Below are 27,333 nucleotides of genomic sequence, written 5' to 3' on the forward strand. Positions count from 1 at the left end.
TATGCCACTGTTTATTGGTGCATTCTGATGCTGGGCACTTAACTCGTTTCCAGATGTGAAGAAAGCTGCTTTCGGCATCCCTTGCATATTGTTTCTGTTGGGTATTGTCAAAGATAAAGCCAGATACTAGTTAGAATGGTAAGGACAGAGTTTAATTAGTAATTTGATGTTATAGCAGGGAAGAGAATTCAGTAAACACTGAACTCAGCTTTGATTTTGCCAGAGGTGGCTGGGTGTGTGACAGGGAGAAAGAGGAAGTCGGGAGAGGGCTAAGCGGGGTCTCAGTAGAGACAGGGAAGAGAGAAATTCCATAGGTTTCCTTAGAGTAAATGCTTGTTACTCAGCTGGGTCTGTTAGCTGGCAGAGATCGAAGTGAGGATTCTGTCCTCCCCCAGAAACTGGAAGACAGGCTCTATCCTTCCTGATAATTGCATTTGAAAGGGCTGGCTTTCTGGTCCTCCTCAGTGGTAGGAGATACATATACCTCTCAAAGGGACAGGAGAAAGATTGACAGTTGTAAGCCCATTTTTTAGTAAAAAGCTCTAAGAAAAGATGGTCAGGAGCCTATAGACAGATGTTGGCTAAAATGAACAATAAATTCATCAGTCTTGAGTTTTCTCAGGCAAGGACTTTAAGAGGGACTGAGCTGTTAGAAACTGTCAGTGTTTAAGACTTTCCCATGCAGGAAGAAGTGGGTATGCTAAACTATTTGTGTTGAGAGTATAGTTACTACAGGCCAAGGTCGAGGTATAGTTGAGAGGGCTCAAGGGATCTTGGCTAGAGTGTGGTCGAAGAAAGAGAATCATTGTCAGTATGTACTAGTACCTGGGAGTGAATTGCTAGGTCCTGGGGTTAGGCATGATTGGTTTGCTTTAGCAGATACTGTCAAATGGTTTTCTGAAGTGATTGCTCCAATGTATACACCCTCCAGCAGGAAATGAGAACTCCCCTTCACCCATATCTTTGCCAACACTCTGTAGCCTCAGTTTTGCTTTGTTGATGTCACTATTTTTATGGGTGTGGGGTGGTATCTCATTATGATTTTAATTGGCGTTTACTTGATGTTGTGCTACTTTTCACAAGCTTATGTATTGACAGATACTTTCTTGTATGAGGTCTCTATTCAAGTCTTTTGTCCATACTGTCTTTGTGTAGTCAGTCCCTTCCTTATTAGTTTGTAATCTATGTAAACTCTGGATATAAACCCTTTGTCAGATATGTATATATTTTAATATTTTTTATATTATATATATATATAAAATATCTCCTCCCACTCTTTGACTCACTTTTTCACTCTCTAAAGATGTTTTTGATAAACAAAGACATGTATTTTAATGAAGTCAAGTTTATCAGTATTTTCCCTTATTGCTGATTTTTGCTTCCTGTTTATGAAATCTTGCCCTATTCTGAGGTCACAAAGATACTGTTGTATGTTATCTTCTGGAACTGGACTATCTAGTATGGTACTCACTCTTTCACACTGAGATATAGCTAGTGTGAGTGAGGAATTGAATTTGAATTTTATTGAATACTAATGAATTTAAATTTTGCAACTGAAGGAATATAAAATATCTTTCTATTCGACTCAACTTGTTTCTTTTGCTAGGACTACATTTCACTTTAACCATTAAAAATGTATTATCTAAATCAAGATGTGCTGTAATTGTAAAATATGCACCAGATCCTAAAGTCTTAGTATGAATTAAATAATGTAAAAGATCTCAATATTATTATATTGATTATACATTGAAATGATAACATTTTTGAAATTTGAGCTTAACATATGGTTAAGACTAATTTCATCTGTTTTTTTGTTCACTTTTTATTGTGGCTACGAAGAAATTTTAAATGACATACATGGCTAAATTTGGATTTCTATTGTCCAACATTGTTAGAGAAGCTTTATTATTTTATCTTTTATAAATAAATCTGTGACCAACATAGCATAGATTTTGGTATATTCTGAGAAGTAGGTTGAGGGTTTATTTTTCTTCCATGTTTCTATCTAATTGATTCAGCAGCATTTATTAAAAAGGTCATCCTTTGCCCTCACTTCATTGTAGTGACACTTGTCATAAAAGAAGCAGGTTCATTTTTGAAACTTCTATTCTTTTCCACTGGTTTGTCCGTCCTTGCACCTGAATCACACTGTTTTCATTATGTGGTTTTATAATAAATCTTCATAGTCTGAAGTAAATTCTCCACTTTGTTCTTCTTCAAGATTGTTTGATATTCTTGGCCTTTTGCATTTCCATATGACTTACAGAAGCAATTCATCAATTTCCATAAAAATATTTTCTGGGCAGATGACTGGTATTGCATTGGCTCCAGAGTTAAATTTGGAGAGAATTAACATCTTTGCAATATTAAGCCTTCAAATTCATGGACATAATACATTCCTGAAGACTTCTGCAGTTTCTGTCAGTGTTTTATAGTTGTAGTAATCTTGCACAATTTTCATTATATATATGCCCAGTATTCAATATTTGTGTGTGCAGTTATAAATGATACAGTTTTAAACTCATTAAGTTAGAGACATTTGATAGCTTTAGAATATTGTCTTCAATCCAAGAACACACTATAACCCTCTATTTAGTCAGAGTTCTTAAAAATTCTGGATATAAGTCCTTCATCAGATACGTGTTTGCAAATATTTTCTCCCAGCTAGTCTAATTGTCTTTTCATTTTCATCATCATCCAAAAAAATAGAAGCTTTTAATTTGAAGAAGACAAATTAATTAATTTTTGTATAGTTTGAGTTAGAGTTAAGAAATCTTTCTAAATCCAGAGTCACTAAGGCTCTCTCCTATGTTTTCTCTCAGAAATTTTACAGTTTTTAGCTTTGGAGCTAAAGTCTATAATCCAATTCTAATTAATTTTGTATAGTATAAATAAAAGTTAAAGAGTTTTGACCATGGTTATCCAACTGTTACAGCCCCACTTATTAAAAAGACTGTGCTTTGCTCATTGTGTTACTGTGGCATCTTCATAGATAATCAGTTGACTATGTACGTGTGGGTTTACCGCTGTCCTTTCTACTCTATTTCATTAATTTATATGTTTATCCTTACATTCTCTTGACTGCTATAGTTTTAGAGTAAGTCTTGCAAACACATAGTAGGAGTCTTCCAGTTTTGTTCTTAAATATTATTTTTGCTATTCTGGGTCTTCAGTGTTTCCAAAAAGTTCAGCTTGCCAATTTCTACCAAATAAGTCTACTGGAATTTTGACTGAGATTGTTTTTAATCTATAAATAATTTGGGAAAAATTGATTGTTACTGAGTCTTTCAGTCCATGGAAATGGAATCTCTCTCAACATTTAAGTTTTCTTAGGTTTCAGGGTGTGATTCCTGCACATGTTTTGTTAAATGTATTCCTTAAGAACTGAACAGCAGTGTTCCTTGAGAGTTTCTTATTTTGTTGTTGCTGCTGTTATAAGTGGAATGGCTTTCTTAATTTTTATTTTCAGTTATTGTTGTTCAGTCACTAAGTCATGTCTGACTCTGTGACCCCATGGATTGCAGCCCACCAGGCCCCTCTGTCCGCCACTGTCTCCTGGAGTTTGCTCAAATTCATGTCCATCGAGTTGGTGCTATCTAATCATCTCATCCTCTGCCACCCACTTCTCCTTTTGCCTTCAATCTCTCCTGGCATCAGGATCTTTTCTAATGAATTGGCTCTGTGCATCAGGTCACCAAAGTATTGGAGTTTCAGCTGCTAATATATAGAAACACACTTCACTTTTTATGTTGTGCTTGCTAAACTCTCTTACTATTCTAGTAGATTTTTTGGTGAGATTTTCTACATAGATGATCATGTTGTCTGAAAATAAAGACAATTTGACATCTTCCTTTCTAGTTTGTATACCTTTTATTTAATTTTATTGTACTGCCTGGGACCTCCTAAAAAATGCTAAGTAGAAGTGGAATGCTAAATAGAATAGATCATTGTCTTTTTAACCCAGTATCGAAGGCTTATGTTTCACCACTGAATATATTATTTGCTATAGATTACTGATTTATAACATTTTGTGTTTTATGTGTTTATTTTGACCCCTATATGCACTACAGCATACTCACCACCAAAGTTTTAGTTTCCATCCATTACCATACAGTTGACCTTCTTTACTCATTTTTCCCTCTCCCTACCCTCTTCCCTCTGGTAATCATTATTCTGTTCTCTGTATTTACATGTTTTTTATGTGCTTTGATTTGATTTGTTCAATTAATTTATTTTTGTATTCCTCATACCATTCCCCATATCATATGCATTCATCTGTCTCCATCTCACTGGTTTCACTTCACATAAAATCATCAAGGTCCATCCATGCTGTCACAAATGGCAAGATGTCATCCTTTTATATGGATTCTATCATACTGGCTTCCCTGGTGGTTCAGCAGTAAAGAATATACCTTCAATGCAAGAGAAAGGGGTTTGATCCCTGGGTCAGGAAGCTCCCCTGGAGGAGGACATGGCAACCCACTCCAGTATTCTTGCCTGGAGAATCCCATGGACAGAGGAGCCTGGCAGGCTAGTCCATAGGATAGCAAAGAGTCAGACCCAACTGAAGCAACTTAGCAGGCAGGCCGGATTCTATCATATACCACATCTATCTTTTCATTCATTGATGGGCACCTAGGTTGTTCTCATAACTGGCTATTGAAAATAATGCTGTGATGAACATAATGTGGTATATATATCTTTTGAAATCAGTATCTTGTGCTCTTTGGATAAATATCCAGAGCTGAAATAGCTGGATCATATCTGCTTGTAATTTTTTGAAGAACCTCCATAATGTTTTCTATTGTGGCTGCACCTACTTATATTCCCACCAACAGTATATGGGGGTTCCTTCTGATAGATATATAAATAATCAGATTTTCTGTTTCTTCTTATGTCAGTTTTGTAAGCTGTGTTTTCCACTAAGTTTGTCTGTTTTATCTAAATTTTCAAGTTTATTGTCACAAAATGGTTTCTGGTTAGTAGCTCCCTTTAATATTCTGTAGAACTTTTTATCTTAAGTATTGGTGTGTTTTTTCTCTCTTTTTTCTTAATTATTCTTGATGGAGGTTATCAACTTTATTCATCTTTTTAAAGAAGATTTTTGCTTTGTTAATACTTCTGCTTTGTTTTTATTGTCTTTCGTAATCTGTTCTTATCTTGAGTATTCTCTTCCTTTTAGTTTCCTTAGGTTCATTTAGTGGCTCTTTTTCTAGTTTCTTGAAGTATTAATAGATCTTAGAACATCATTTCTCAACTTTTCTCTTTTACATAATGTGTACATTTAAAGCTACATTCTAGTCATTTTATTGTACTATATTTTTATCATCAGCCAATTCAAATTTATTTTATTTCTTCTTTGACCTATAAGTTGTTACAAATAATTGCTTAAGTTCTAAACATTTTAAGATTTTTCTACTTACACGTATTTTTTAATTTATTTATTTTTAATTGGAAGATGATTGCTTTACTGTGTTATGTTGGTTTCTGCCATACAGCACCATGAATCAGCCATAGGCACACAAATGTCCCCTCCTTCCTGAGCCTCCCTCCCACCTCCCACCCCATCTCACTTTCTATTTATAGCTTGGTTTCTTGGTTTCTAGCTTAACCTCACTGTCATCAGAAGATATACTATGTATGACTTCAGTCCTTTGGAATTTGTTGATACTTGCTTTATGGTTTGGCATATTACCAATTTAGTAAACGTTGCATATGCTCTGAAAAAATATTCTCTAGTTATTGTGGGGTGGTTCTATATCAGTCAGTTAGATCAAATATGTTAGTAGTGTTTGCTCAAATCTTCTGTACCCTTACCGTTTGTCACGTGTACTTCTGACCAACTAGATATAAGCAGAGGTTCTTCCATTTCCTTCCCTTGGGTTCAATAATTTGCTAATGCGGTGTAGAACTCAACAGACACTTACTTACGCTCATTAGTTTATTATAAAGGATATGATAAAGGTTACAAATGAACAGCCTGATGAAGAAATACATAGGGTGAAGTCTGGAAGGATCCCAAGCACAAGAGCTTCTGTTCCCATGCAGCTGGGATACAACAACCTCCCAGCACATGGATGTGTTCACCAATCTGGAAGCTCTCCAAAATCTGTACTTTAGGGACTTTTATGGCGGCTTCATCACATAGGTATAATCGATTATTAGCTCATTTTCCAGCCCCTCTCGCCTCTTCAGAGGATGGGTGTTAGAGATAAAAGTTCCAAGCTTCTGATCATGGCTTGGATCAAGCTTCTAATCATCTATTGACCAGCTCCTATTCCCAAGTCCACCAACAGTCACCTCATTAGAACAAAAGATACTCCTATCACCTAGGAAATTCCAAGGGTTTTAGGAGCCCTGTGTCAGGAATTGAGGTCAAAGATCAAATATTAGCAGAAATTGGAACAGAGACCAATACAGAAGGTCCTTGATTTATAACGGTTCAATTTACAATTTTATTTTATTTTTTTACTTTATTGTGGTGCAAAAGCAGTAGGCATTCAGTAGAAGCCATTCTTTGATTTTGAATTTTGATCTTTTCCCAGCCTAGAGATACATGCTGACATATTCTATAGAGAGCCATAGCTCCCAATCAGCCAGGAGATTACAAGGGTAAATAACTGATACTGTTACACTCATCTGCACTCAACCATTTGGTTTCTCACTTCAGCATAGTATTCAATAAACTATATGAGATTTTCTACACATTGTTATAAAACAGGCTTTGTATTAGATTATTTTTTCCCAACTAGGCAATGTAAGTGTTCTGAGCTCATTATGGGTAGGCTAAGCTAAGCTATGACATTTAGTACATGAGATGGTTGGAATGAATTTTCAACTTAACAGTATTTTCAACTTAGGATGAGTTTGTCAGGGTGTAACCCCATTGTAAGTTGAGGATTATCAATGGATGTATTTCTTATTATTTCACTCTAACTTACATTAAATAGTCAATTGTCTTTTAAAGAAATTAAAAGCCACAAAGAAAAGTTATTTTATATTTACCATTCTGAAGTTCTTCATTCCATGTGGTATATTCCTTCTGCTACAGAGCTTTCTAAAATTTTTTTGTGTCCATGCCTGCTAACAGCAAATTATTCTAACTTGTTTTTTCCTTAAAAAAAGGTCACCTTTATTCTTGCTTTAAGTTGAATGTGTTGTTTCACTAGACATAGAATCATAAATTGAAAGATGATTTTGTTCTTTAAGTGTTTTAATGATGCTCTGTTGTCTTTTGGCTTAGGTCAGTTCTGACAAGATGTCCATGGATATTCTTATGTTCGTTCCCTGTAGGAAATGTATTATTTTTCTCAGTCTTTGCTTTTAAGATTTTGTCTATATCTCTGGTCTTTGGCAATTTTATTATCATGAGGCTTGCTATGATTTCCTTTATGTTTACCCTGCTTGTGGTTTTTTGAGCTTGTTGAAGCTATGGATTTACAATTTTCATTAAATTTGTGTGATTTTCAGCAATATTATGTCAACTACATTTTCTGTTCCTGCCATTCTCCCCCTGTCTCCTGGTTCTCCAATCACATGTATTTTAGACCATTTGATTTTGCATCACACATCACTGAGGTCTATTCATTTTTTTCCAGGGTCTTTTTCTCTGTGCTTCAATTTGGAGTTTTTTAATTTTTTTGCTATTATTTAATTTCACTGAATATTTTCTTCTGCAGTACTTAGTCTGCTGGCAGTATTTAGTCTGCTGTTAAACTGATCTGGTAAACATTTCACTTCAGATTTTATAATTTTCATAGGGTCCATTTGATTCTTTTAAAAATAATTTTCATTTCTGTCCTCATTCTGTTCATGCTTTAAGTTTTTTTTTTCTTTTTAAATTTTTGAGCACATTAAAATAACTTTTTAAAATCTTTGTCTAGTTTCATGGGCTTTGCTGGTGACTCAAACGGTAAAGAATCTGCCTGAAATGTGGGAGACCTGGGTTCAGTCTCTGGGTTGGGAAGATCCCCTGGAGAAGGGAAAGGCTACCCACTCCAGTATTCCTGCCTGGAGGATTTCAAGGACAGAGGAGCTTGGCAGACTCCTTGGGATTGCAGAGTCAGACACAACTGAGTGACTTTCACTAACTCACATTTTCATCATTTCTGAGTCTTATTTTATTGATTGATTTTTCTCTTGATTATCAGACTCACTTTCCTATCTAGTAACTGTTTCTAATTTTCTAATATCTAGAAACTGTTTCCATGTACCTAGTAACTGTTTCTAATTTTCTTGAAGAGATTTCAAGTCTTTCCCATTCTATTCTTTGCACTGATCACTTTCTTATCTCTCCTTGCTATTCTTTGGAACTCTGCATTCAAATGGGTATATCTTTCCTTATCTCCTTTGCCTTTCATTTCTCTTCTTTTCACAGCTATTTGTTAGGCCTCCTCAGACAACCATTTTGCCTTTTTGCATTTCTTTTTCTTGGGAATAGTCTTGATCCCTGCCTCCTATACAATGTCTTGAACCACTGTCTATAGTTCTTCAGGCACTCTGTCTATCAGATCTAATCCCTTGTATCTATTTCTCACTTCTACTGTATAATCGTAAGGGATTTGATTTAGGTCATACCTGAATGGTCTAGTGGTTTTTCCTACTTTCTTCAATTTAAGTCTGAATTTGGCAATAAGAAGTTCATGATCTGAGCCTCAGTCAGCTCCCGGTCTTGTTTTTGCTGACTGTATAGAGCGTCTCCATCTTTGGCTACAAAAAATATAATCAACTTGATTTCAGTATTGACCATCTGGTGATGTCCATGTGTAGAGTCTTCTCTGGAAGAGGGTGTTTGCTGTGACAAGTATGTTCTCTTGGCAAAACTCTGTTAGCTTTTGCCCTGCTTCATTCCGTACTCCAAGGCCAAATTTGCCCGTTACTCCAGGTGTTTCTTGACTTACTGCTTTTGCATTCCAGTCCCCTATAATGAAAAGGACATCTTTCTTGGGTGTTAGTTCTAGAAGAACTTGTAAGTCTTCATAGAACCATTCAACTTCAACTTCTTCAGCATTACTTGTCAGAGCATAGACTTGGATTACTGTGATATTGAATGGTTTGCCTTGGAAATGAACAGAGATCATTCTGTCATTTTTGAGATTGCATCCAAGTACTGCATATTGGACTCTTGTTGACTACAATGGCTACTCCATTTCTTCTAAGTGATTCTTGCCCACAGTAGTAGATATAATGGTCGTCTGAGTTAAATTCACCCATTCCAGTCCATTTTAGTTTGCTGATTCCTAAAATGTTGATCCACTTCTAATTTGCCTTGATTCATGGACCTAACAGTCCAGGTTCCTATGCAATATTGCTCATTACAGCATCAGACTTTACTTCCATCTTTCACCTCCACCATTCACATCCACAACTGGAAAGAAATAGAGAGGAAAACAATAGAATGAAAAAGACTAGAGATGTCTTCAAGAAAATTAGAGATACCAAGGGAACATTTCATGCAAAGATGGGCATAATAGAAGACAGAAATGGTATGGACCTAACAGAAGTGGAAGATATTGAGAAGAGGTGGCAAGAATACACAGAAGAACTATACAAAAAAGATCTTCATGACCCAGATAATCACAGTGGTGTGATCACTCACCTAGAGCCAGACATCCTGGAATGTGAAGTCAAGTAGAACTTAGGAAGCATCACTACAAACAAAGCTAGTGGAGGTGATGGAATTCCAGTTGAGCTATTTCAAATCCTAAAAGAAGATGCTGTGAAAGTGCTGCACTCAGTATGCCAGCAAATTTGGAAAACTCAGCAGTGGCCACAGGACTGGAAAAGGTCAGTTTTCATTCCAGTCCCAAAGAAAGGCAATACCAAAGAATGTTCAAACTACCACACGATTGCACTCATCTCACATACTAGCTAAGTAATGCTCAAAATTCTCCAAGCTAAGCTTCAACAATACATGAACCATGAACTTCCAGATGTTCAAGCTGGATTTAGAAAAGGCAGAGGAACCAAATGAAATTGCCAACATCCATTGGATCATTGAAAAAGCAAGAGAGTTCCAGAAAAACATCTACTTCTGCTTTATTGACTATGCCAAAGCCTTTGTGTGGATCACAACAAACTGTGGAAAATTCTTCAAGAAATGGAAATACCAAACCACCTGACCTGCCTCCTGAGAAATCTCTGTGCAGGTCAGAAAACAACAGTTAGAACTGGACATGGAACAACAGATGGTTCCAAATTGGGAAAGGAGTACATCAAGGCTGTATATTGTCACCCTGCTTATTTAACTTATATGCAGAATGCATCATGAGAAATGCTGGGTTGGATGAAGCACAAGCTGGAATCAAGCTTGCCGGCAGAAATATCAATAATCTCAGATATGCAGATGACACCACCATTATGGCAGAAAGTGAAGAAGAACTAAAGAGCCTCTTGATGAAAGTGAAAGAGGAGAGTGAAAAAGTTGGCTTAAACTCAGCATTCAGAAAGCTAAGAGCATGGCATCTGGTCCCATCACTTCATGCAAATAGATGGGGAAACAATGGGAACAATGAGAGACTTTATTTTAGGGGGCTCCAAAATCACTGCAGATGATGACTGCATCAATGAAATTAAAAGACGCTTGCTCCTTGGAAGAAAAGCTATGACCAACCTAGAGAGTATATTAAAAAGCAGAGACATTACTTTGCCAACAAAGGTCTGTCTAGTCAAAGCTATGGTTTTTCCAATAGTCATGTATGGATGTGAGAGTTGGACTATAAAGAAATCTGAGCACTGAAGAATTAATGCTTTTGAACTGTGGTGCTGGAGGAGACTCTTGAGAGTCCCTTGGACTGCAAGGATATCCAACCAGTCAGTCCTAAAGGAAATCAGTCTTGAATATTCATTGGAAGGACTGATGCTGAAGCTGAAACTCCATTTTGGCCACCTGATGCGAAGAACCGACTCATTGGAAAAGACCCTGATGCTGGGAAAGATAGAAGGCAGGAGGAGAAGAGGACGACAGAGGATGGGATGGTTGGATGGCATCACTGACTCAGTGGAAATGAGTTTGAGTAAACTCTGGGAGTTGGTGATGGACTGAAAGCCTGGCGTGCTGCAGTCCATGGGGTCACAAAGAGTCGGACACGACTGAGTGACTGAACTGAACTGAGTAACTGTTTACTGACTGCTAGATTTGTGGAGCTGCAAAGGGTCAGATATGACTGAGCAACTAAACAACAAAATAATTTTGTAAATATTACATTTTTGAGTGTCTCGATTTTGTTCCTTTATTTAAAGATTGTTATATAGGCATTAAAGAATGTTTGGCAGGCAGTAAAGTAACTTGAAGATCAATTTGTTTCTTTCAAGGCTGGTTTTTAAACTTATTCAGTTATGTCTGTAATTACCTTTATTCTAGAACTAATTTATCCCTATTACTCAAGTGTGACTCTTCTGTGGTCTCCACTCTAATGCCCTCAATGTTTGCTCTACCCTAGTTGGGTAAAACTTGTAGCTTTCCCAGTCTTGTGAAAGCTGTAGAGATTATTTACACTAGAACTTTGCAACAGTTATCGGCCCAACCTTGTGCAGTTTCTCTCTGTGCATCTGTGATAGACTGAAGTTGATGTCTGTGCTTTTTTCTGAAGTCCTTTTTCTGCAAAGTTCCTTCCTCTCAAGTACTCTTCCCCACATATTCCAATTGTCTCAGTCCACGCAAACACTGACCTCCATCTTCTCCACTCAAAGAATCTACTGTGTTCTGTTTAGGTTCTTCCTACCTGCCCTGTGTTCTGTGGGGCTTACCTCATTTGCTGTGTTCCCGCCTTTATCACTGTTCTGCACTGCCTCTTGTCCAAAGTCTGGAAGCAAAGCAGCTGCTTCATATATTTTGTCCTGACTTCTAGTGCTTTGTGGTGGGAGATCAATTCCAGAATCAGTCACTCCATTGTAGCCAGAGTAGAAAAATGCTGCCAAGCTTTATAAGCTTGCAAGTGAAAACTAAACTAGAATGAATGGTTCTATGATGGAATAGAGTACAGGGGAAGATATTCAGGGGTAACTATTTAACTTTATATAACTTTGCCAGAAGTTTAAGAAGTGCTTCATATTTAGAAACATTTTCTTCTCAATTTCAAAGTAAAATTCAATAGAAATATTTATTTTTGAGAATTAGAAAAGGTCTTAAATTTAGACACTATACTTCCTCCACAAAATAAAGATTAATCAGGCAGTTTTATAGTTGGCACACGTGGTAAATAACCCACCTGCCGATGCAGAAGACGTAACAGGCGTGGGTTTGATCCCTGGGTTGGGAGAGTCTCCTGGAGGAGGGCATGGCTACCCACTCCAGTATTCTTGCCTGGAGAATCCCATAGATAGAGGAGCCTGGCAGGCTATTCCATAGGGTCACAAAGAGACATGACTGAAGTGACTTAGCACAACACTAATATTGCAGTAGTGTTCATTGGGATCAATGATGATGATGTAGCAGTAGCTGCTGCTTCATTATCTGGGTGAGGCAGCTGATGGCGATGAAAACATTTATTTAAGCACTTGCAATGAACCAGGCAGGATCCCCAAGTGGCTCAGTGGTTAAGAATCATCTGCCAATGCAGGAGATGCAGGTTTGATCCCTGGGTCAGGAAAATTGCCTGGAGGAGAAAATGGCAACCCCCTCCAATATCCTTGCCTGGACAATCCCATGGACAGAGAAGCATGGAGGGCTATAGTCCATGGGGTCACAAAGAGTTGGACATGACTGAGCATGCACGCATACATCCAATTAACCAGGTACTGTGTTAGACTCTTTATATTGATCTGTCTTCTTCCACAGCAGTTCTGCAAGTTAGAAATCACGATCCCCAGAAACTCAAGAGGTGAAGTTAGTTCCTCAAGCTTACAGAAGGGAATATTCAGTGCTTAAAATATTCAGCAGTAATTTAGTGGCTCGAGCTGGGACACAATCTCAGATCCCTACCAACAATACCTCCACCATTATTATGCTGCTCCTGATTCTATCTTCACCTGAGCTTTCCCATCTGGCAAATTAAAGTGAAAAACAGTTAACTCCCTCCTCAGAGAGGCTGTATTATTATATAGATGTTTTGCATTATTTTGCTTTGAATAACAGCATATGTAAATGTGTTCCTGGATGTTAAAATTACCCTTATTTTTTAAAACTTGGCCTCTCCCACTGGGGTGAATAGTTGAAAATTACAGGGAAGAAAAGGCAGACTGGAGAGAATGTTAGTCAGCTTGAAATTGCCTTTCCTCCCTCTGTACCCAGCACACATTTCTCTTTAGATAGAACCTGCCATGGCAGAGTAAAGATGAGTAAGTTTTCTATCACAGAGTCCTAGCTGGTTCTGATAGCCAGTGTTTAGGGTGAGTTAATCCAGATATTAATCATTGACTGTACTTCAGGTTGACGTGTGCAGGCAGATGCTCTTGCTGAGCAGAATACAAGTCTCCTGTGGCACCTGGAAGTCTTTATACACATGGTCGGTCCCTAGACAAGTCACAAAGAGATGGGAACTTCCTGCCTCAAACATCTACCTCTTGTTGAGGAGTTGGCATGTCCCCTCGACTCCAGCTCTCCCATGGGCCTGGAATTGTTGAGTCCTCCCTATCTTAAACTGCCTTTTCTGGCATTTGAATCATCACTTCGATGATGTGATAATATCTGCAAGTTGGGAAAATAAAAGTGGCATTTGTTTAGCCATAATTAATGAAATATTTATGTTGCATGAGACTATGTGATAAAACCTTAGGCTTAGAGTCCTTTTGCTTCTGATTACATTTGGGATTTTTTTTCTATGACCAGACATTCTGACGCCAGCCCTTTTACACTGAGCAGATGTCATGTAGTAAAAATGGGTGCCAGATGCTGTGAGCCGCAGAAGGGCGATTTGTTTAAGAGCTGGCTCCGACTTTTTTGCATTCAATTACTCTGCAGAACGAACCTTACACAAGCATTTAGGTAACTCAGCTAACTTCAGACACGCATTTTAATAATAGATTTCATCTCTGAATGCATTCTAAGCAACACACCATATAAATGGTGTTTAAGGAATTAATTGATTTCTGCATAATACCTTTCTTTTTTTTTTTCACATGAAAAGAGAGCTGCAAAGCTCTTGGCAGGGACCCAGAAATGTAATTAACGTGGAGGGCCAAATTTTCAGTTGCGCTTAGGTGCTGCGGCTTCATGCTCACGGCAGGTGCAGGGAAGGGAGGGTGGGGAGGAAGAGAACGGGGGTGGCAGGGAGGAGGGAGAGGCGGCTCTGGGTCATGAAGCAGGAGAAGAAGCTAGGAGTTTCAAGTGAGTTCTGTTCCCATTTCAGGTCTCACGCACGTCCCCACCAGAGCACAGGAGACAGGGACTGTCTCTTCCACCTCTTCCTCCACCACCTCCTCCGCAGATGAGGAATTCCATCCCCAGCCTTCCTCAAGGTCAAAGGTAACAACACTTGGCAAACCAACAGGGGCCTTGGCTTGTGGGGGCCATTTTACCATCCAAATTTCAGACCCAATGTGGGCTCCAGCTGCAGCAGTTTCATTAGGAAGATCATGTTTCATTGCATCTGACAGCAACCACTCTTTTTTACCTGAACACCCTAAGGATTATCTTTATATATATATACATAAAACTTTTAGAAGCTTGCCTTTCTCAGAAATGTCAAAATGGGAAGGCAGAAAAAAACAGACATATTTACTTGAAACCATTTGGTGACTGCAGCTCTTAAAGTAGGTTTAATATGTGATCCAACAAGCAAACCATCGAAAAAAATTACAGCAAGCAGATGCATATTTCCCTGGGGGAAGCACAGCTTCATTTAAGAAGCACTAGAGGCAGATTGCATGGAAAATGTTAAGTTTATTCTAATCAGAAATGCGAAATGAACCATGCAGTTGCATCTAGACTTCGAGGATCCCCACTGACTAGCTGAGTGCCGGCAGTGGGACAGCCGTTCTTCTCTTTGCTTAATGAACATTAGTTTACGGAACACCCTTTAAACAACTCCTGTACCCATGGATTTAAAACCACAAATGTTGCTGTATGTCTTTAAATGCATCTGTATGTCACATATGTGGAGACGTGCATCCCATGACCAAAGCCCTCTATTGTCTCCTTTGCGCACTGGGGCTGGAAGGGCTGAATGGCTGGACCGCATGTGCCTCCTGGGCGGACAGACAAGCAGTTCAGTGCTGTGGCAGTGTTTACTCTTTGGAGCAGTGAGGATCTGAGGAGAAAGAGAGAGAACCAAATTTATTTACTTAACTCAACTTTTCCATATCTGGCACTAGGAGCTTTGGCGTCATCTCAAGTCACTCAGGGATTCCAGCTCCCCAAGGCACAGCTTGGAGCAAGTCAGGAGGGAACTGGGACATGTGTGTGTGAGAGAGAGAGAGGGAGAAGACAGGGAGGGAGGGAGAGAAAGGGGAGAGAATGAGAATAAGACAATACTGAGAGATTTCTAATTTCTGACTGTGAGTGTGTCTGATTAGTTTGGCACTCAACACAAGTGAATTCTGTGTGTTGATTTCTAGGGTTTCCCTAAAGTCCTTCTCACCCTCTTGAGTGACCCTGAGTTAATTCTGTATTCAAATGAGGCAGAGACCCCAGCATCAAGCATCTTGACATTCATGGGGACCAAAAGAATGGAGTGGCCCAAAGCTCTCAAAATAGCAAGACCATGATAACCTAGGGCAAGCCTTCCAAATAGCTCTGTGTCTTCCTGGTGACCCAGAACAGAGCCGATCATCATTTAGCCTGCAGTGTGGTATAGCTGGGCTTCCCAGGTAGCGCCTTGGTAAAGAATCCGCCTACCAATGCAGGAGACATGGGTTTGATCCCTGGGTCAGGAACGTCCCCTGGAATCGGAAATGGCAATCCACTCTCAGTATTTTTGCCTAAGAAATTCCATGAACAGAGGAGCCTGGCAGGTTACAGTCCATGGGGTTGCAAAGAGTCAGATATGACTGAGAAGGCATGTGCATGGTAAAGCTTGCTGGTGCTTCTGGCTTCTGACATGGCCCATTCTTCAGGAAGGGAAGCTGGCAAAAAGGCTCCTTCTTTAGCACTTCTCAGAGCTCACACTGAAGGAATGGAAGGAGTGTTTTCCCCTCTGGTTTTTTAGTCTATTTTGCCCCATACAGATATGTCCCCAACCACATGGCATAGAGCCCATGTCAGCTCAGATGAACCTTTACACAGGAAACTGGTGTGTGTGTTAGTTGCTCAATCGTGTCTGACTCTTTGCGACCCATGGGCTGTAGCCCGCCAGGCTTCTTGTTCATGGAATTCTTCAGGCAAGAATACTGAGTGGGTTGCCATGCTCTTCTCCAGGTCAGGAAACTGGAGACAAAATAAATACCCTCACCTCTTTGCTCTGCACTCCTCCCCTTAAATTAATGCCTGAATCTGACTGATGGGGACAGGCAGCTTGTCTTCAGCCCTGCCAGATTTCTCTCTTTCTCTGTCCTTTATCTTTTTCTTCCTTAGCCTCTTTCCTTTCCTCTCTGTATTGTCACCACCATCGCTGAGGATGTAAGAAGTGTGCCTGGTACTTCGTAAGGTTATATGAGTGTTTGTTGATATATTATCCTTTTTCTCTATATCGTCATCTTAATAAAAGACAGTACAAGACTTTCTTTACCCATCTAGGTTCTGCTTTGCTGACTCTTGATAAAGGAGTTGGGCTTTGGCAACTTTGCTGCCGTAAAGTGCTGAGATGGTATGAGGCTGTCAAGGCATCCTTGCTGAAATTGTTTGAATGGTCTTAATTTAGGGTAAAAGTCTGATATTTCTATAAAACAGAGGTGCTTGATGTACCTGCACTGTACTGGGCATGGGAAAGACAGAATAAACTAGATGGAAATATGGACACTTGGATTCAGGTTACCTGGGCTTAGCTACTGGTGCTTCCAATTCCTGACTGTGTCATCTTGGGTAAGTTATTTAACTTCTCTGAGTTCTGATTTCCTTGTCTATTAAAAAAAAACAACATAATTTGAAGAATAAATAAGATGATATTTGTGAAGTAATCAGTATAGTGTCTGGCACATAGCACTCAGTACTTGCTGGCATTTATTATGTAGATTAGTATAATGAGAGCTAAATAGATATTTGTTAAATAAGGGACTGACTCTCCACAGAGATTGAGTTAGCCAATCTCTGGACAACAACTACCAGTGAATTCCACCATGCCCCTCTCCACCCCAGCCTTCTAAGAAAGGTCCCGGCCACTTAAGTAGGGGTTTCCTCATCCAAATGGCCTGGAACCTCTGCAGTGGTTGATAGTCAATCTAGTAGTTGTCCTAGACTTGTCATGAAGACCTGGATCAAGTTTTGTAAATACCTCAGTTCTGAGTGTTCTGTATTCTACTAGCCCAGGCACACAGAGAACCTGGTGGTATTAATGATTTATTTGTACAAAGTGAAGTAGGGAAGGAAAGCAATCTTTTGCTTGATAGAGAACATTTCTATCATTGCAGAAAGCTCTGTTGAACATCATTGTTCTAGAAGTTAAGCAATGGTTTGGTTGGAGAGGAGAGAGGCTGTGACAGTATTTTGTAAATTTCAACTCCATTTTTCTTAGACATATTTTTCTTTTTGTTTTTTGTAGGAGAGGAAGACACTTAGAAGAAGGAGGAAGCTGGAAAAAGCAACAAAACAATTGGTTAAGCAAGAAGAATTGAAAAGACTTCATAAAGCTCAGGTCAGAAAACAAACGAGTGAGTGGGTCTGGGTTGCTGGGGTCTGGGTCTGGAAGCCATTTGGAAATCTGTATTGAACTGGAGAAGCTGAGCTGGGGAAAGGTCAGTCTCTCTTCTCAAAGCACCAGGCTGTGGCTGTTCTGAAGGCTGTGGTTCCGTCCCTGGTGGGGCTCTGGGGCCAGAGAGCCCAGGTGTTGAGTTGGCCCACTCCCAGCTGCCTTTCCATCTGCAGGCGTGTGTCCTGCAAGTGAGCTGGAATGGCAGCCAACACATGGCCTTGGAGACCATCCCAGGCCCTGACTGCCACACGCAGTGGCCTTCGTTTTGTCCTCTATGAGGATATAACCTTCTCTCGAATTTCTGACAGTGTCTTTGCTGAACTGACAGCTCTTGGGGCTGTCTCTGTTCCAAGGTTAGTTGAACACATAAGCATCTACCATTCTGCTGTAGACTTCCTGGCCTAATTGTTTACTGCAAACATTTTTGCTCAAGTTGATCTACCCACCTGCAAAATGAAGCAGAAAGTCAAGGCACTTCCCCTGTCCCTGAGGACCCCAAACCTGGCCTTGAAGAGCAGTTGAGTTTTTGGACAAAGGGACCTAAAATGATCACTTGTGTTAATGCAGTGTACCCTTACATCTTCTTCTCCAGTAACTCACTTTATCCAGTTGTGTAGTCTGATAAGTTGTTTCTGACAAGAAGGAAGTCACTACTAACCTTCTTTACTCTTCTCAGTGGCTGCCTCGGGAGCCACCCTCTTCCCCTAGCAGTCAGGGAAAATTAAATTCCCTTTGTCCATCCTCACCTTCTGAAACAGGCTTTCTTGAAACATTTCAACTTTTCCTTCTGAGAACAAGATATCTTTATGAAACGGATTGGCAAACTCAACAATTTCTTCTTCTTGTATTGGGTTGACCGAAAAGTTCATTCGGGTTTTTCCATGAGATGTTATGAAAAACCCCAACAGATTTTTTGCCAACCTGATATTTCTACCCCAGACAGTAGACAGTGATAACAGAAGAATCACAGTAGCCTTCTGAATCCTAATCTGCTAGCATCCATACCTGCCCTGTATAATCTTTGAGATTTTCGTTTCTAAAGAATGACGACTATATCAATCAGCTTGAGCTGCCATGATGACATACCACAGACTGGGCAGCTTAAACCACAGAAATTTATTATTTCACAGCTCTGGAGGCTGGATGTCCAAGATCAAGGTGTCTCCAGTGTTGGTTTCCAGTGAGGACTCTCTTCCTGGCTTGCAGACAGCTGCCTTCTTGCTGTGTCTTCACATGGCCTTTTCGTGTGCGTGCATTCAGAGCAAGAGAAAGAAAGAATTCTGGTATCCTTCCCTCTCTGCATGTAAGGACACCAGTCCTGTTGGATTAGGGCCCACTACTATGACCTCATTTAGCCTCACCTACCTCCGTAAGGGCCAAACAGTCACTTTAGGGGTTTGGACATCAAAAGATGAATTTAGTGTGGGGTGGAAGCTGCTCAGTCCATAACAATTACATAGCCATAATTACAAAGCAATCAGTCATAAAGTCATTTAAATGTTTCCCTTCCTTTAGCAATGCTATACGCTACCAGCGAGAGACAGATCTATAAAGATATCGTCGTTTTTAAAAAAGAGACAGAGAGGAAGAAAGCATAAAATTACAAGTAGTTTTAGTTCGAATTCCCATCTATTTCAGATTTTATGTTTGGGATTTAAACACTCTCAGCTAAGACAAGAAGCCAGGTGGCTGCTGAGTTCCTGCCCCCACCCTTGCTCAGGCCTCTTCACAGATTAGAGGTGCCTCGGCAATTGTAATTTGACTCCAGGGGAGACTTAGAACAAGGTAGAGTTAAGGAGGAAGAGGAGTGAGACAGAGCTAGGAGAAAGTGGGGAAGGAAGGACACACAGGTTATACCTGCCCAAACAGCTGCCGCTTCCTTGAAGGTGCCTGGTGCAAAGTCTGTTCTGCCAAGAGATGTGCCTGTGGCAGCATGTGATTAAAAGCAGAGAAAACTGATGGGGATGAACAAAATGTATGTAGGAAAGGGATTTTTTCCCCTTAATTTTCCTTCCTAATACACACAAGAGAGAAATAGCTAGTGGGGAAACCAAACATGTAAATACAAAGCCCATCATGACCCCAAGCCTTGATAGGTATCTACAGTAGTCTAAGGAGGATATGCCTTAATGAAATAAACATCTCTGTCTTGTCTTAGTAAACTGCTAGCAGCAAGCCACAGTGCACTCCCGCAGCCAGTAAAAAGCCGCATGGTGCAATGAAATAATAGGTTGCCAATTTGTAGCTCAGGACAGGGGCAGGCCAGACTGCAAGAGGAACACCCCGCCCCAGGAGTTGGCTCCCATCTCCTGTTCCAATGTCTTGGGAGTTATCTGCTGGTTCTTCTTGGGAAAATAGAATGGGAGCATGCTCTGTCTTTGTCCCCAGAGATCCTGTCCAACTCTGAATATGGCCAGTAGCTCCAACAGCTGTGCCATGACCGTGGTCAGAAGCCGAGGCTCCGAGGGGTCCAGCAGCCACGAGGGCTGCCCACCCAGGCCGGCAGCCTCTGCCTGAGAGCATGTCTGTGTGATTGGCCTGGTCCAAAGGGACTGACTCCTTGGAGTCAGATTGAGCTTACACACAGACTCCTTGCTTTACGTTTTCATATTAAAGAAGGGAAATATTAAATTCCAGTTGTGTGGGGAATTCAGTGATTCTTACCCAGTTTACTGAAGAGCTGGCAACACAAGAGAAAGGGCTTCTTCCTCTTGGAAAGTAGGTGGCAGAACTGTCTCTCTTGTTTGACTTTGCATGTTGCAAGTACCTGCATGACACATAATCCTGGCATTGCAGGCCATCCAGAGGCAGTTGGAGGAGGTGGAGGAGCGGCAGAGGGCTTCCGAGATCCAGGGCGTGAGGTTGGAGAAGGCGCTGAGAGGAGAAGCAGGTAGGCATCGCTGTGGGCGCATCCAGTGCAGTGGGCTCAGGCCTGGGACTATGGTCTGAGAAGAGTGTTGGTCTAACCATCCAGGCAAAGCAGTGAGGCCTTGTCACCTGCTGCGGAACTCTCAACACTGGCCTGGGTGCTCAATCTGCAGCTGCTTCCCGCTTGCAAAATCAAACTGGTCATCCGGTTTGAAATTCCCAGGACATCGGTTGGCCTGTGGGCCTTGGGTTTCTAGTCTGTCTAGTCTCTCTGCTGCTATTTTCTTGCAATTCAGGGATTAAGATAAATTCAGGAGAAATAGTTGAGTGTTTCAAGCAATGTTGGTAGAGATCCAAAGCTGGACTTGGAGTCAAAGTCCTGATTTCTGCCTTTACCACCTGCTTCTCCCTTTATCAGCTGTTTTGCCTTGGATCACTCATGTTCTAAACCTTTATGAACTTTTGTTTTCTGCTATAAAATGTGGATAATAGTGGTTTCCTATCTTATAGAGCTAAGATAAAGATTAAAGAAGGAATTTTATATATGTATATATACACACACACACATATATGTATAGTACTATGTTAGTCACTCAGTCATGTTCAGCTCTTTGCAGCCCCATGGACTGTAGCCCACCAAGCTCCTCTGTCCATGGAATTCTCCAGGCAAGAGTACTGGAGGGGGTTGCCATTCCCTTCTCCTTGGAATCTTCCCCAATCAGCACATTGCCTGGCACAAGGAAAAGCAATAAATGATATCTATTCTACTGATAGCTTCAGATTCTTAGATGCAAACAGAATTCATCTGGTGAAGGCTTGCCTTATGTTAGACATGGAGACAATGTTTCTATAATGATAAACACAGTTTCTGACTTTGAGAAGTGTATGGTCCATTGAGAGACACAGACATGTAAATAAACGAACCATAGTAAAGGGGGATGAGGGTCGTGATGGGAACAAGCGTTAGGGTAGAATGAGGACAGAATCATGGGGTTCCTAACTGATCTCAATGGGGGGGGGGAGGGGAGGTCAGTCAAGCTAATCACCTGGAAGGGATGATCTGTTAAGCGAAGAACCAGAAGAGGAACAGGAGGTGACCAGGGAGGTGAGGAGACTGTTCTGGCAGAGGGAACAGTACTTGCAAAGGCCAAACATGAAATGCCTTAATGAATGAGGAGCCAGCAGAGGGTTTTGGGTAAGGGATAAAACTGGAAGCAATCTATGTGCTTTTGGAAACAATCCAGCAGTGTGTGGCTAATCAATTGGACTTAGTGGTGGGCATTGTCTTTTTTTTTATTTAATTGAGTTTTATTATAGTGTTGTGTTAGTTTCAATTATACAGCAAAGTGATTCAGTTACATACACACACACACACACACACACACACACACACACACACACACACACGTGTATGAAAGTGTTTGTCACTCAATTGTGTCCAGCTCTTTGCGACCCCATGGACTGTAGCCCACCAGGCTCCTCTGTCCATGGGATTCTCCAGGCAAGAATACTGGAGTGGTTTGCCATTCCCTTCTCCAGGGGACCTTCCTGACCCATGGATCGAACCCTTGCCTCTTATGTCTTCTGCATTGGAAGATAGGTTCTTTACCTTCTGAGTCACCAGAGAAGCCCCCATTTATATGTGTGAACACATCCATATACTTGAAGGCATTGTCTCTTTAATTTTCTGATGTGACATCTTTAGCCTTCTGTAGCTTGGTTATAAAGCATGAAAAGCAGATACTGAAAAACATATATTTCTGTGTGCGCTTGTGTAAACAATGTAGAGAAAGGTTAGGACTTTAATTCTCTTAAAAAGTCAGCAGATACAAACTCAGATTTTGTGAGACTTGAAGTTGGGGGCTACTCCCAGAGTCTTACAAAGGCCCATCCACTTGAGAGATCCTATGATTTCAGCTTCAGTAGCTGCATGGTTAGTGTTTCTCTGGCGATGTCAGGGTCTGAGTTACTTTTACCCCTCTGTGCCTCAGTCTGTGTTTACAAAGTGGGAGTGACAATTGTACCTGTTCCTCAGATTTATGTTGAAGACCAGCCAAAACAATGTATATGGAAGCCCTGAGACAGTGGCTGGCATGGGAGAGAGAGATGGTTAATAAATATTTGTTCCTTTTCATACAGTACTCTGTGCATTTCCTTACAATGAGAACCCAAATCCACCCATTGGAAGTAGGGTTTTTGACAAAAATGATAACTGTTTGTCACTACTTGGAGTGAGGGTCACAGCCTGCCTCTACAGCTGTTGTCAGGGCTTTCGATACAATGAAATGTTTGGTCATATTCCCAATCATGAAGGCTTGGCACTTGTCTTTGGGAATCTGCTGACTTCAGTGAGAGACCTAGAAATGAAAAGGATAAACCAGCAAAGCTAGGACATGTTTTGGTTTGCTGGGGAGGCAGTATGGCATGGTGGGGTAGGTAAAATCATAAACATCAAAGAGCCCCGTGTTCAAATTCTGTTCCACTGCATTTAGGCTGTGTGGTTTTAGGAGGATCACTTAACCTCTCTGGCCTCAGGTTCCTTGGAGTAAAAAATGGGGCTAATAATCCTCACATTACTAGATCATTTTGAGAATTAAGGGCATTGGTGTGCCAAGAGTCTCCCAAGAGTGCCCACCACATTGTAGGCATTCAATAAATGGCTACCTGATATTACTTTATGAAATATTATTAAATATCCTGCACTTTTAAGAGAATTGAGTCTCTGCTCTTTATTGCTTGAAATGTAAAGTCTAGAAACCAAATTTTTAAAGCTCCTGAAAAATCTCCCTCACTGTAAAGAAAGGCTATTTTGAGTTACAGCTAAAGAAACTCAGCCAGCTTACGGTGTTTTCAAAGGTAGTATTTCCCCAGCCAGAAGATGGATTCTGTTCATTCCCTTTATATCCTTGGTAATTTAATTTCCCTGTTAAGTTTATGGGCCTTTTTCTCCTTGATTATCCTTGTGTGGGTGACAGATGCAGATCAACAAGGAGCAGGAGACTGAAAGAGTCAAGTCACAGTGGCCCCAGAGGAAACCAACCAGGAGATGTGCGAACCAGGCATCGAAATTAATACACTCCAACTTGTAATAACATTTATGCAATAATAATATTCCTGTGCAGTTTAATATTCCACTAAGCCCCTTTAAGAGATTGCCCTGGTGCTTAATGAATGACCGATGCTTATTAGGTTAAGTTGTATTTGAGCTGGCCTGGGCTGCTCTGGTTCAACTGATTGAATGGGAATTATTTAATAGGTATTATTAGGATAATTAGAAAATAATCACAGTTAGACAATAATATTGAACTATAAAGGTTGTGAATAACCAAATTTAGAGACAGGCCTGAAAACATGAGTTGTCTGCGACAGTTATGCAAGTCTCCTCCGATAGGGATGTGCACCAGTCTGAAAGGGTCTTTTGTTCCTAGGAGTTATTCATTAGGCGGGCATTGAATTAGAGGAACATGCGGGGGTGCAGGACAGAGGGCAATGATGGCTGATGAGCAAAATGAGCCTTTGATGAGCTTCTAATTGTCGTGACAACAATTCCTGCTTTCTCTTTTTCCAACAGTCAGAAATAAGCTCTCCCACCCCCAGGAAGGGTTTTTTCCCATTTTGTCAAGGCAAGGGAAACAAAGAAAAACAAAAATCCACCCCAGATAACAAGTCATTATGTTCACAATGTTCTCACACATTGTGAGTGTGTTTGTGTGTGTGTGTGTGTGTGTGTGTGAGATGTCCTTGACAAAGGGAATGGATTGTCCTGATGGTTCTAGCTGCCCAGAGTAAAGGACCATGATATGCAATGACATGGTTGCCCTGAGCCTCACTCTCTGTGATGAGGTCAGGTTGAGCTTTGCAGCTACTTAAACTCTTCTTGGTCAAATGCTACTACCTACTGGTTTGTTGGTTGTCAATGTGATGGTCAGTGTTATGTGCAAGGTGATGGAACACCCCAGTTTAGCAGGAGACCACCATTCAAATTGAGGCAAAGTAAATAACAGAATCTGTGCTTTCTTTCAGTACCTGGAAACAGGTAAAATCTGGTGAAAACTGAGATCGGGGCTGTATAGGAATTATTCCTCCTGGATAGCTTTACCGGCTTTGAGGGAGGCTTGCCAGTTGGTTGCCTGCGTTGAGCTTCGTGTTTCTTTTTCCTTAGAGTCAGATGGCTTTTCCTTCTCACAGATAAGTGGTCTACACAGAAGTAGCAGGCTGGCTGAGGCTGCCAGCAGGTGGCAGCAGGAGCATACATGACAACAAGAGAAATTGCCGTGAGCCTTAGGCCGGAAGAGGGAAGTAGTTTGGCTTCCACTCTGTGGTTTTTATCTTGATTGCCACTGAGGAGCAGAAGGAATAATAATTTCTTGGATAATGAAACAGCAAGGTGTCCTACAAAGAACACAGATAGTAAAGTCAGACACTCCTGATTTTGAATCTTGATGCCATCCATGGCAAAGATTCTGAAGCTGGTAGCTAAGCAACCAAGGAATTTGGATGGGTTTACCACACTCTGTGTGCTGGAAGTAAGCAGTGAGATTCAGTGCAGCAGAGCAAGGGAGTTTTTACTCACAGCACAGCAAATGGCAAGAGCGGCAGCATGGTGCAAGTCGCCCTGTATCCGAGCGCTGGGGTGTGGTCTGAGAGAGCCGGATGGCAGCGGCGCACACAGTGGGTTGTACCCCGGCAGAGGAACTCAGCAGTGTCTATAGCCAGCAGTCAACAAGCCAGCCCCTTTCCCAGGAAGCAAGTCATCTACTTGACTGGTTGCAGGAGTGGATCGGGATCATAGGATGGTTAGTCCTTGCTGTTTGGCATACTCAGCAGACATGCAGGAATGCTCAAGATTTACAGCAGACTGCCTCTCTCAACAAACAGCAATAAGCCATTTATTATGTAGTCACCTCTATTTCCAGCCTCAGTAGCTACCTAGTCAAGCAGTGGCCTTATTACAGAGTGGACCCAGTGAGGGCCAGGCTAAGGTTCTCTTCCTGAAGAAGCCTTGGGTCATCGCTTCAATGTATGGATCCTGGGGTCATTGAGTTATGTGTTTCAGAGTTATGTGCTCTAGACAATTGCTTTACACAAAAAAATTGCCCATGACAGCAGTCAGAAATATGTTTTATATCACAAGTTATTAATAGTACATATAAATATATAATCGAATACAATGTTTCAGGAGATAATTTTAACTTTGCTACTTATAAAAGATTGATATTTTTTATTCTGTCTCATTTTCTAGTGCCTGTTATGACCCATAAAATTAATTTTGCATCCCTCAATTTTAAAAAACACTGTTACAGTGATTTTACCTGAAAAAAAAAATTTTTTTTAATTAAATACCCAAGTGACTGCCTCCGCCAAGAATACAGAATGCGGTTCTTAAAATGTATGGAGCAGGAGAATGGTGAAATATATACTATAGAGCCCATTAACTACAGCAAGACACTTTTGAAGATGTTGCTAGACTTTTAAGTGAGAGAAGTCTCTCAGGGCCAAGAAAGAGAGGGGAAAGAAGAAACATCTGCTAAAACCTATGAGTTCCAAGAAGAAAGCAAACACAGAAACAGAAATCCAGGGTTGCCTCAAATCTAACAAAAAGTAGAGGAACTAACGTTGGGATTCCCATGTTAAGTCAGTTCTCTAGAACTCCAAGACCAATTGTAGATTCTGTATCAGAGACCATGCTTCAGGTTAGGCTCTCAGGATTCAGACAGATTAAATTCTGTAAACTATGAGCTTATAATAATAATTTTTAAAATCACCCAAAACACAAAAAAGTGAGCCACTCAGAATGAGATTCAAGCCAAATCAACAAATTACCAAAAGACAAAATTCTAGCAAATATACTTTAAGCAGAAAAAAAAAAAGATAAGCCTAAGAGGCTGATCTGAAATATTCAAGAAGAAATGGTGAATGAAAAAAAATAATAAACACGTAAGTAAAACATTGTCAATATAAAATAGCATGGATTTTTTTTTTCAAAGATAGAACTAAAATACTGGACTAAAATGAACATAAGTTGGGAGTTGAATGATTAGAAGTAAAGTCTTCCAGGGTCCTTATGTTGTTTAAAAGGAAACTAAAATATTTTTTAAGGTTAGACTTTGTTAGGATATTTAAAAATTAATGAACTGATGCTTTCGAACTGTGGTGTTGGAGAAGACTCTTGAGAGTCCCCTGGACTGCAAGGAGATCCAACCAGTCCATCCTAAAGGAAATCAGTCCTGACTATTCATTTTAAGGACTGATGTTGAAGTTGAAACTCCAATACTTTGGCCACTTGATGCGAAGAAGCGACTCACTGGAAAAGACCCTGATGCTGGGAAAGATCAAAGGCAGGAGGAGAAGCGGACGACAGAGAATGAGATGGTTGAATTGCATCACTGACTCAATGGACATGAATTTGAGTAAACTCCGGGAGTTGGTGATGGACTGGGAGGCCTGGTGTGCTGCAGTCCATGGGATCACAAAGAGTCAGACATGACTGAGCAACTGAACTGAGCTGAGAATATTTAAAAATGCCTATTTAAATTTTAACTGTAATTATGGAAAGAATAGGAAAAAATGTATAACTTCAAATCAACTAGGGGAAACAGGGAGAAGAAATAAGAAAAAATAATCAATCAAACCAAATCCCCAATTCAATTCTAAACAGAAATTTTAAAGCATTTTTAAAAAGATAGAAAGCACAAAGATGATAGAAAACAAGTCTAAATATCTCAATAATTGTAGTGAAAGT

At 40.4% G+C, this 27,333-nt stretch overlaps 1 protein-coding gene across 3 annotated transcripts in view; it reads left to right on the top strand.

Moving 5' to 3' along the window:
* MICAL2 (microtubule associated monooxygenase, calponin and LIM domain containing 2) overlaps positions 1-27,333 on the top strand; it is a 234,378-nt gene that overhangs the window by 183,334 nt on the left and 23,711 nt on the right. For all 3 annotated transcript variants that reach the window (XM_065943806.1, XM_065943807.1, XM_065943808.1), the window contains 3 exons: positions 14,289-14,404; positions 17,574-17,666; positions 20,520-20,613. In XM_065943806.1, coding sequence (XP_065799878.1) covers positions 14,289-14,404; positions 17,574-17,666; positions 20,520-20,613 — 303 coding nt within the window. The remainder of the gene's footprint in view (positions 1-14,288; positions 14,405-17,573; positions 17,667-20,519; positions 20,614-27,333) is intronic.

This window comes from Muntiacus reevesi, chromosome 9 (assembly GCF_963930625.1).
Source record: "Muntiacus reevesi chromosome 9, mMunRee1.1, whole genome shotgun sequence".
NCBI lineage: Eukaryota > Metazoa > Chordata > Mammalia > Artiodactyla > Cervidae > Muntiacus > Muntiacus reevesi.